The sequence below is a fragment of the Monodelphis domestica genome, chromosome 1, assembly GCF_027887165.1.
Source record: "Monodelphis domestica isolate mMonDom1 chromosome 1, mMonDom1.pri, whole genome shotgun sequence".
Taxonomy (NCBI): Eukaryota; Metazoa; Chordata; class Mammalia; order Didelphimorphia; family Didelphidae; genus Monodelphis; species Monodelphis domestica.
Window position 1 is genome coordinate 252,672,151 of NC_077227.1, and position 11,524 is coordinate 252,683,674.

At 41.4% G+C, this 11,524-nt stretch overlaps 1 protein-coding gene across 3 annotated transcripts in view; it reads left to right on the forward strand.

Moving 5' to 3' along the window:
- The window catches only part of POMT2 (protein O-mannosyltransferase 2), a 43,492-nt gene extending 33,673 nt beyond the window's left edge, over window positions 1–9,819 (forward strand). For 2 of the 3 annotated variants that reach the window (XM_056810615.1, XM_056810616.1), the window contains 4 exons: window positions 127–203; window positions 2,906–2,977; window positions 4,023–4,082; window positions 4,173–5,146. In XM_056810615.1, coding sequence (XP_056666593.1) covers window positions 127–203; window positions 2,906–2,977; window positions 4,023–4,082; window positions 4,173–4,670 — 707 coding nt within the window. In that variant the 3' untranslated portion in view covers window positions 4,671–5,146. Of the gene's footprint in view, window positions 1–126; window positions 204–2,905; window positions 2,978–4,022; window positions 4,083–4,172; window positions 5,148–5,464; window positions 5,580–6,356 lie in introns of those variants that run through there. The other variant, XM_001374083.5, reaches the window with a different exon arrangement.
- The last annotated feature ends 1,705 nt before the right edge of the window (window positions 9,820–11,524 follow it).

Here is an 11,524-nt window from a genome sequence, read left to right on the forward strand (position 1 = left end):
AATAAATATCTCAAGAAAGTTGTGACCAGACCTTCTTGATAGAAATGCATTTGCAGTAAATAGTCTGAATGTGCCAAGAGAAAACAGTCTTATGTGTCTTTTTTCTTCCCTTTGCTCTCTGTTCAGTGCCAAATATCAGCTTGGATGTCCTGAAGCCCAGTTTTACTGAGATCCTACTGGAGTCCCACATGGTTATGATCCGGGTAAGGTGACCCAATTTTCATTTAGGTGACATCCCATGGAACTGATCCAAGAATCTGGAGAGTACATACATTTGGGTTATTTATCAGGGAGCATGGTAGAGACATCTACTTCCCCTTTAAGAATAACTTCAAAAGAATCCTTCTTGAGCTTTGGAAGCAACTTAGTGATATAGAAAAAGCACTGGACTTATTCAGAAGTCCTGTGTTTGATTCTTAATTCTGCCACTTACTGTATTACTTAAACTCTCTGAGCCTGTTTTCTCATCTATAAAATGCGGCTAATGATACCCCCTCTACCTACTTCAGAGGATTGTTTAAATAAAACAAATTAATGTTTATAGAAAGTACTTTGTAAATTGTACTGTAGAAGTATGTAAGGGTAGTACTATTATTTTTAGGGTCCTTTCTTTATCATCCCATCATAGATAAGAGATTGCTTCTAAACTCATTTATTTGGGGAGGATTCCTTGGACATTTTGTCTGATGGATTTTACCAGAAAGGACTTTGTGATCAACTTTTAATCTCAATAAACATTATAAGTAGATTTGGCTCAAGTTTAAAAAACAGCCTCTTACTGTGTTAAGTGGTGGCCAAGATGACCTTGTGAGATCCCTGGGTCACTTCTAGTTAGAGTCCTTGCTTATACTAGCCCTGTGTCAGGGTTCTGTAATCAGTCTTACTCAAGGAATCTTCCATTCAGTGCCTCCTTCCAGATTGGTTGCAGAGGTTTTAAGATTAAGTCTACAAACTTTTTTTACATTCTTTTGCCATTATCCTAGAGGTAGAGATAAGGGAGAAAAGTGATTTTTTTTTTCATATAAAATTTACGTGAGGTAGAGTAAAAGAAGTAAAAAGATTCCAAAGGGAATGAATGATCCATACAATAGGAACCACCAAAAAGACGCTGTTCCCCACAGTAGTAAAGTAAAGGCTCTACAGCTAGGCTATTGGAGACAAACTTAGATCCTGAGGTTCATTATAGACCTCATAACTCTTTAAGTATGAAGAAGCAACCTATAAAGATGTATAACTATGATCAGCATAGAGATTTTCTCTTGTCATTTAAATTAAATTCATTAAAGTAATCTAGGTTTCTTGCAGGAAGTAGAGTGACCCGTATACCTATAAAACAACTAAGCTTGCTGCATATATGGGCCTGATCCATCTCTGACAGAAACCTATAAGTTTTGGGGTCTGTATTAGATCAATCAGAAGTTATCAGCTTCTGCCATCAGTGGCTCCAGTGGGCCCATACTGGATCATTCTCATTTGGGTGCTCACAGTGAAGGGGAAGTTGTTGGTTTGGTAATCTGGCAACCATTCTGGACTCAGGAGGAACAATCTAACCACTCCACACTCCTGTGAGATAATAAAAAACAGATCCTGGGACAATCCCATAAGATTGTCTCTGATCTAGGTACTGGGGAGTTAGTTGGAGCCCCAATATATTCTGAGTGACTTGGCTGTTCTCATTTCATTCTGTTCCCTTTTGGTCAATAGCATTGAACTTCTTTGCATTCTCAATGACTAGTTAGTGGGCAAATCTTGTTTACATGCCCTCCTATTGATGGAAAAGTCTTAGAAATAGCTTAAGCAAAAACATCTCAGTTTATCCTGGAAATCCAAGGTGAATTTAGCATTGATCATTTTAGCTAAAGGAAAGCTCTCATTGTTTATTGTAGATGCCCATGGTAACTCCTAGCAAAGGGCCAATTTCTTTTTACAAAGATATGCTTATTAAACATTCTTGGCCTCTGAATTAAAAGATATTGGGCTTTCTAGATGATTGGGATGCCAAGAACTAAGTAAACATCATCCTGCTCTGTGTTTGAAATTGATTGATGCTGGCCTCCCAGGAGAACTATGAAGTAATTTCTCCCTTACACCATTAATTTCCTCATCACAATGCTTTTAGCCTAAAATTCCCTTAGTAAAGAGAAATGTGGCACAAACCCATGAGAAATATGCTCTGTTTTTCTTAGTTCCTATTTCCTTTGGGTATACAGAATCTGAATAGAAAGTAATTAATGGATAGTCTATTTGAAAGTAATAACTAGGAAATTGTTGTGAGAATTTAACACTATCCTGAACCCCCTTTCTTTTTCTTGGTACCCTAAAAACAGCCTTGGATTTTAAAGGGAAAGTTTTAGGTTGAGTTCAAAAATAGCCCTTTCTCTGAACCCCACCCTTTGATTGAATTAAGGACAAAGGCTGATGCTTATCTATCGAAAAATTATTTAAGATAAGGGGAATGCCTGGGCACTCTGGGGGGACGCCAGAGGACTAGTGGCTCTCTGGCGCCCTGAGTCTGGAAAGGAAGTACGGCTGTTTGGCTAGGTTTAGAAAGTAAGATGGTGTTCTTGGGAATGGCTCTCCAGACTGGTGGAGGTTAGGTAAGGGTCTGGCCAGCCATGTGTGGCAAGAGGCCTTTTCTTTCTCTGACCTACTTTTAAAATTTATTTAATAAATATTTTTAAGAGACAATTTTAAGAGACAATTTCCAGAGAATTTTAATCTTAATATTGTCATCAGCCTGTTGTAGGAGCAAAGAGACTTATCCTTTTCTGTATAGACAGATGAGATCAGGTTCTTAGCCCTGACAAACAACCTACACTGTTCACGAGACTTAGTGCTGCTGTTACTCCAACAGTCCCACCTTTCTCTGCCCTCATCCCCATTTTTTGTTGTTTCCTTCCTGCAGGGGAATAGTGGTCTCAAACCCAAGGAAAACGAAGTCACTTCCAAGCCTTGGCATTGGCCTATCAACTATCAGGTAAGAAGATGAAGCCATGTGAAATTTAAGGAATTAGAGGAAATCCATGAAAATCTAGGGAGGACAGCTAATAGATGGCCTTGGGTAGGGCTGAGAGGCAAGGGGCTGAGTTTCTCTTACCCACTTTGTAAAAATTATAATTCTATCTTAATAATAAAAATATTATAGTTTGGGAAGTTTATTAAAGATCATTAGAAATCAAGGAATAAAGAGGATAAAAAATAAAAACCACATGCCAATGGCTGGTTAGCCATTTTCAAAATTCCCACTCACCACCATTACTGCTGATTCTACATCAGACAGGGGGAGCCTCAAAACCCACTCCCTTTATCCTCTGTCAATAGGAAGTACATAATGACAGGAAGTCAGTGGGCTCTTGGGATATGTAGTTCTTTTTTAGGGTAACAGATTTTCAATTATACAACTTGTCATACTCAGAGGAGTTAATGTGGAATTTGGTTACCCTGAGTCAGGATCTGCTGTCTATAAAGCAGAGTTTTCTGCAGAGTTCGAAGGATGATTGAGATCATGTGTGGAAAATTCTTTTTTTTTTCCCCATTTGAATTAGTTTATTTAGTCAATTTAGAACATTATTCCTTGGTTACAATAATCATATTATTTCCCTCCCTCCTCTCCACCCACCATTCCCACAGCCAATGCACAATTTCATTGGGTATTACTTGTGTCCTTGATCAGAACCTATTTCTATGTTGTTTACACTAGGATGTTCATTTAGAGTCTACATCTTCAACCACATCCCTTTGACCCATGTATTCAAGCAGCTGTTTTTCTTCTGTGTTTCTACTCCCACAGTGTTTCCTCTGAATGTGGATAGTTTTCTTTCTCATAAATCCCTCCGAGTTGTTCAGGATCACTGCATTACCACTAATGGAGAAGTCCATTACATTCAATTGCACCACAGTGTATCAGTCTCTGTGTACAATTTTCTCTTGGTTCTGCTCCTCTCGCTCTGATGTGTGGAAAATTCTGAAAACTCCTTTTCACAACATTCTTGCATAAACACTTTGGTCTTTACCCCTTCTAGGGCCTTCGTTTCTCTGGAGTTAATGAGACTGACTTTCGGGTCTATTTGCTTGGAAATCCAGTAAGTGCTTTGCTATGAATTTTGCTCTTTGATATTTGTTTCTGTGGCTCTGCCTTTCTTTCATCCCATCCTTTTCATATTTCCACACAGGTCATCTGGTGGTTGAATCTGGTAAGCCTTGGCCTTTATCTTTTCCTGGGAAGCATCATTACTGTGTCTCTACAGAGGGGAATTCAACTCACCACAGAAATGAAAGGTGAGGTTCTCCAAGCATTTCTTTTAGTAATTTGGCAGAAGGGTAAGTACCTGTTTACTAAAACCAGGATTTACCTGCCAGGCACATGTTCTGCCTTCCCCCCAATCTCCATATGCCCTTGGCTCCAATCCCCTGCTTCATCCCTCTGGTGGGATAGAAAGGAGTTGCTATGGCAGCTTGTATTTTCCAAATGTTGTGCTGCCACCTGTCATTGGAGACATTCAGTTTGTGGAAGAAAGCAAGGGCAGGCATCTAGGCATAGACTTCCTTTCACCTCACCAGGTTTTTTCTCTTCCCAACTACAGGTTGGCTTCCCATTCCAGGGAGCCATGCTCTCTCATTGTGTATTTCAAGTAATGGACATTCTAGGAGCTGGAGAGAGGAGAGAATGAGAGTATTTCCAGCCTCTGGCTTAATAGAACTGTGAATCTTTTAGGAAAAAATCTGACTGTTTCCCTATTAGAAATCTGCACCATAATTAGTGATAAATGACTTTAGGAAAACCCCCTCTTTTTTGTGACTTAACCTCCATGAACTAAAGCAAAAACAAATAAATAGAAACCCCAAATAAACAAGGACAACAACCTCAGTGTTCTCTACCAGTAGCTCTAAAGATCTGTGGTTTCTGCCTAGACTCCCAGCTTACTCATTCTTCCTTAATATGGCTTGGCCCCAAGGCAAAATAGTTGAATCTGAGCTTCCTATTTGAGTTGTACTTGTGTCCCAAGGTCTCTGCCAGGTGCTGCTGCATGGAGGAGGGCAGGTCCTACTGGGTTGGCTGCTCCATTATTTGCCTTTCTTCCTGATGGGCCGGGTGCTCTACTTCCATCACTACTTTCCAGCCATGCTTTTCTCCAGCATGTTGACAGGTGTGTATTGAAGAGCCTAGCAGGACAGAAAGAACTTCTTTTGGCCTGATCCAGGAGACATCAGGGAGGGAATAGCAGTAGAAAACTGGTACTTCCAAGTGGGGTGGAAGTATCATAGGGAGGAGGAATTGGGAGGTGGAAGGGTGTGGTAGTAGGAGGGGAAGAATGGAATTGGATCTCTTGATCCTCTGACTTAAGATAAAGAGACTAGGTTTTAATATGAGAAAAGGTGAGGAAATTTAGGCATCAACTCTTCTAGGTCTTACATGGGCTGAATCTTGATGGTAAGTGGTTGGATTTTCCCCCTCCTTCTTTAGGGATCCTGTGGGATACAGTCTTCAGGTTCTGTGCCTGCTATCTGCAATCTTTTTCTCTGATTAACTGGATGCATATATTTGGGATCTCTTTTCTGATCCTGGGAATTGCCTATAGGTGAGTATATATAACCCTAACCCTGATGCTAGGGAATGAGGGTTGTTCTCTAAGAAATGTTCTGATTTGATATGTTTAACTCTTGATTTTTTTCCTTCAGCTTCCTCTTAATCCCTTCTCTGGGCTTTGTTTATGTTAGTTCTCTTTTATTAATTCAGTTTGTACCTAGGGCTGTGATGGCGAACCTATTACATGTGTGTGACACATGTAGCCAGTTTCGATGACATGCGGCCACATGCAGCCACATGCAGAGAAGTATGGGGCCACATGCCAAGAAGGACATTTTTTTTTAAACCCTTACCTTCTGTCTTGGAGTCAATAGGCAGAAGAGCGGTAAGGGCTAGGCAATGGGGGTCAAGTGACTTGCCCAGGGTCACACAGCTGGAAAGTGTCTGAGGCCAAATTTGAACCCAGGACCTCCCATCTCTAGGCCTGGCTCTCAATCCACTGAGCTACCCAGCTGCCCCCGAAGGACATTTTTTTATCGAAAAAAACCCACCTGAATTATGCTTGATTTTTTTGATGAATTTTGACACACTAAGCTCAAAAGGTTGCCCATCACTGATCTAGGGAATACTGTGGTCTATATAACACATATAGAAATATGTGGTAGTCACAAGGGAATAGAGATAATTGTGGGATAAGAAAGTTTAAAGACTGCTCGACATTAGGAACCAGATTGCAAATTTTTAGTTTTCTCCTTAGAAGAGTCATGTTTATAATTCTCAGTCTGCCTTTCTGACTCTCATGCACTTTTTCCTCAATCTTTTCCCTTAGCTTCTACCTCTTCCATCCTCTGTCTTATGGAATGGTTGGTCCTCTGGCTCAGGACCCTCAGAGTCCAATGGCAGGGTTAAAGTGGTTGGAAACATGGGAGTTTTAGAACCAGAGAAACCAGCCCCAAAGGATCCAGGAACTGCATGCAGGAATGATCAAAAAGAACCAGTTCTTCTGGGATGGCAGCTATGGACGCAGCTTCTTTAGAAGATCCTTAGAAGACTCTTGTACATCCAGGAGGAACCCACCCAAGGAGAGAAACCCTTGGAATAATTTCAGCCAGAGGCCTTGTGAGTCAGAGGCTCCATCTTCAACTCCAGTAGCTTTTGCCATCAATAGTTTTTAGTTGGGGATATTTAAGATTTATTTAATTCTAATATATTTAAGGTATATTAGAACTCCTCTTAGCCCCATTTGCCTAGAATTTGCGCTATATGTGAACATTCATGGGAACAAATAACGAGGGCAAAAGAAGAGGAGGGGTGGGTGCTTGCACTCGAATATTTGTGTGTGAGTATGTGTGTATACCTATGTATATTTTCAGGGGAGCATATATGATGCATTTGTCTTTACACCTGTGAAACACAGCCCAAGTAGACAACTGAAAGTTGTAAGTGTTTAGGAACAAAAATAGTTCATTGTTAGTCGCCTATTCTCATTTTTTTTTACACTGGATTTTTATTTGGTTTTGTTCTCTGCTGGGGGATAAGATGATATGTGAGTATGACCTGAGTCTGGGACCCAGGCAGTTCTTCAAAAGGTTGCTGACCAGAGAAAGAGTCTCTATAATTTAGCACCTCTGCCCTGACTTTGGGCTTTGCCCAGGCAGAAAAGATGGGAATTGTCTAAATTGTGTTTTCCTTGTTTCTGCAAACCAGATAAGAGTCCAGAAGACAAGGGCATTCCCCATCCTAGTTGCACTTCTATCAGTCCTGACTGGAATTGGACTGCCATTTGGAAAGTCTTCAGTGGCAGCTTGGTCCTTGATTTCTTGCCTGGTACTGTGACATGAACCTTGTGGGCCCAGGGAATGAGGGGGCTCGTGTGCTTGCTGTCTGCCATTTTAGCCCCAATCCTTGGCCCTTTGAGAATATCAAGCATTGCCAGATTGGTGAGAAATACTGATTGCCATCCTTGGCTGCACTCCCCTCTCAAAGCCCTTTTTGGCTGAAGATCACTTCCATCTGTCCTCTCCTGTCCTCTTTCTGCTACAGAAAGTCTGGCAAATGGAAGGCATGGATAGAAGTCATGCTCTTCTCACAGCTGAGAGGGAGGACTCTTAGTTCATCTCCTTGTCAATTGTTATAGACGAGGAAAGTGGGAGAGAGAGAGCTTTATTTGAAATTTGAACCAGAGAAATACCTTGGACATTCTCCAACCAAGTATATGGGAGAGTAAAAGGAGTGCTGGGTCCATGTTCCCATCACCTGCTGATTTCTCCTTGTCTTGGCTTCTTCACATTATTTTTCACATAGCTTTCACTCAACCTGGATGCCTTCATCTTTCTGGCACTGTTTCATCCAACTCTTCCTATCTTCAAAGAGTACAGAATACTTCTATCCATCATGATCCAGAAGGCACTTTCCCCCCAGAGACCTGTTACAGTTTTCTTTGTCTCTGTCTTTGATGGTCCAAAGCAAGAAATTTGGTCTACTCCTCCTTCTCCCCACCCCCCATTTCCCCACAGTGATAGGGAACAAGACAGCCTCTGGGCTAGTACCAAACCAAATCAGTCTCTAGTATAGTCTGTCAGATTCTGCACTTTCCAAGCATTACTCAATATGCCTCCCTTCAATCTTGGGCACAGTTTAATGCCTCCATGTTTAAACATGAGCCTCTGCCACACTCCATTGCCACCTCTCCTCCTCTCCCCAGGCAACTCCACTGACTGATGGGGTCATGGGCTCTTTGGAACATCATTGGGAGGTGGTTGCCATGGAGATAGGGAAGAGGTCCTAGGGACTGGCTGTGCTGCCTAGGGGAGGGAGGGGGGTGAGGTTGTGGGCCATGCAGGGGCCTCTTGGTGGTTCAGACTGACTGTCATTAATTCTAATAGAGGAAATGTAGCAATGTCAAAATCGAGGCAGGTTGGCTAATTAGATCTGGTGCCTGATAACCTCTCCCTCTGAGTGGCTTCGACTCTCCATACTTCCCCCAGCAGGAAGCGCTGCATGTGTGCCCTGAGCCTGGGTTGCTTAGTTAATTGCATTTGTTGAAGGGAAAGAGAATGGAGATGGCACCACCTCTTTCCCTTTTCCCCCCAGCCTCAGGGAAGTCTGATTTCTTATGAGCCAAGTATTGGTACCCACTGTGCCTCTTATTTGGAAGCAAGAAGCAGTATGTGGGGAATTATCTAGCCCCTGGGTTCATAGAAAAGGATATTGCCTGCTATGGGGCCTAATAAGAAAGTATTCCCTGTCCTTCGTTAAAGCCATTGTACTATATATATATACACAGCCCTGGCAACCAGAAAGACTTGGGGGATAGGGTCTCATTAGGTACGGAGCAGTAATTTCTGACTTGGAAAATAAATGAACAGCCTAAAAGTATTCCAAATCAGTACACTTTGCTTCTCTTTTCTGCTCTCCCAGCCTTCCATGGATTTCAGTGAGTTTTGAGCTGCTAGTAAGACTTAGAACTCTTTAGAGTTGATGGTTGCATCTGATTTGAAAGCAGAATATTCTTCTCAACCTCCCCCATCCTCTCACCTTTTCCAAGTGAGTATAATAAGGCACTGGCCCAAGGTAAGCCTCTCAATGTTTGAGAAAGAACAGAAGGAGCATGGGTAAACCCATAGTACCCAGATGTGTTTTTTACTCACACCATTAGGATAACAATTGGGTTCCTCTGTGTTCCATAGACACAGGGATTCTATTTTGGGGATTTACTCCAAGGCCCAGGCTAGAATTCCAAGGTTTTCATTTCCTTCCTTGATTTCTCAGATAAAATGTTTTGTTCCTAGGAAAGTTTTGGGTATGTAAGGCAGAAGTATGATTACTTGGGACCCATGTCTGTGAGTGACCATGACGAGGGTGGCTTGCCTGTCCTTTCTCCCCGATTTATTGTTGCTGAGAGGGAAGCATATGTCTGCCACAACACTCTGTTTTCCAAAGGCAGGAATTACAGAAGTTCCCCAATCTTGCTCTCATTTTCTGGATTCCTGTGAGAAGACATGTTGATATATCTTCAAGGACTGGAGTTTTGCTACTTGGGTTGGAGATCAAAGTGTCTGACTCTCTGAATTTGAATTTGGAACATTCTATCTAGTTTTTAAAAAGAGAATATCAACAAAAACATATTTCCCTTAAATTTGAGGGGAATGAGAGGGAGATGGCTCTCTTTCAGTCAAACTCTGGGTGACTCCTTAGGTTTGACACTATGCTTTGTAAAAAGGGGTTCTAAGAGAATATCAGAGGCTAATTTGGCCATTTGGTTTTGTAATAAACAGCTATTGTTTCGAATACATGTTGTTCTACTGTACTTATTTCTGTCTAACTTATTCTCTTGGCCACAGAAATAGGGAGAATGTAACCAGTGGTGATAGTCTGTTCCATTTTGTTGCCTCTCTCAGGCTGAAAATATAGCTTCTGACATTACCCAAGAATTTGAAAGCTGTCTCACTGAAGGCTTAGGATGTGAAGTGAGTTCACCTCAGAAGGAAGTTACACATTGTTGAGTTCTTTCTACCTTTTGTACTTTTCTAAGAATGAGAGGAGGAAGGGAATAAACAAGAAATACTTTACCATTCTCTCTAGCAGCTCAACATTTCTCCCTCTCAAACCCAGAAAAGGCATAAGAAGTACAGGTAACTCTCAGAAGTCACCAAGCCAATCTCTGGCCTTTACCCTATTTCTTTCCTATTTCTATTCAGAAAGCCTCTCCATGGTCAAAATTGGCAAGACTAGAGTCCTATATGAAATGTATCTGAGCTGTAGACACAGACTGATGATGTTCATTTTAGTATTTTTTTTTTTCTTTTTAACTCACAGAAATATTTTTCTGGCTCCCCATTCCTAGCTCTTACTTCTCTCTATCAACCCCCCACCCCAAAAAAAGAAATCTGTACTGCCTTAGGCTAGGCTGGCTTATCTCAAAAGATTAGACCTCAACCTCTAGTATTGATTTTAGGGTATTGTTTTAACTTTTTTTTTCTTTTATAACATTTTTTAAAATTTTCAGTGGTTTGAGAGAGAATCCTCAAAGTTGTCACTGCCAAAGTATCTTCTCCCATTCCCAAACCAGTAATATTGGGCCAAGCTGGAAAGGAGTTTTATCATCTGTTGTCCTAAGCCTTGATGGTCATAGTTACAAGACATTCCATGAGCTCTTGTTCTCTGTGCACCAATGTTGCCAATTGGATACGGACCCTTAGTCTTAGTCTCTTTTCCCAGGGTCATGAGCAATAATGAGAATGAAACTAAATCCTTCTCCTGGTCCTCAGGTAGAAAATGACCCAGAACAGTAGAAGAGAAGGGAATTCAATCAAGAAGATCTTTGACCCATCCCAGAGAGTTAGATCGAGAGCAATTCTATTTATGAAGATTTACAAGAAGACATTTTGAAAAGAGAGGGATTAAAAACTTGTGAGATTGGGGACAGCTAGGTGGCTCCGAAGATAGAAACATCAGGTCTGGAGTTGGGAGGACCTGGATTCAAATTTGACCTCAGACACTTTATAGCTGTGTGACCCTGGGCAAGTCACTTTATCCTTTGCCTAGCCCTTTCCATTCTTCTGTCTTAGAACTGATACTAGGACAAAAGGTAAGGATTAAAACAACAATAACAATCTGAACTGGCGAGACCAGGAGATGAAGAAAAGGGAGGGAACAGAGTTGGATTTTCTAGAGCTGGGTCCACCAAACTACTGGCCAAGAGCTAAATGCCACTCCTGCCTGTTTTCGTGTGCCCCTCAAGCTAAGAATGGTTTTTACATTTTTAAATACAATTAAACTTTAGTTTAAAATATAATAACCATTCTTACCTTCTAGGCTAAACAAAAATAGGCAATCCAGTAGGTTATGATTTGACCACTCCTTGCCTAAAATACTCTCTTTTGCAGAGACCTGAGGCCTTATATAGGACCCAAAGGAAAGGGTCTAGACAGAAACCAAGCTACCAGCTTCAACCAAGGCCAGTGTAAATGACCTCTGCAGTTGCTTTGGTGTTTG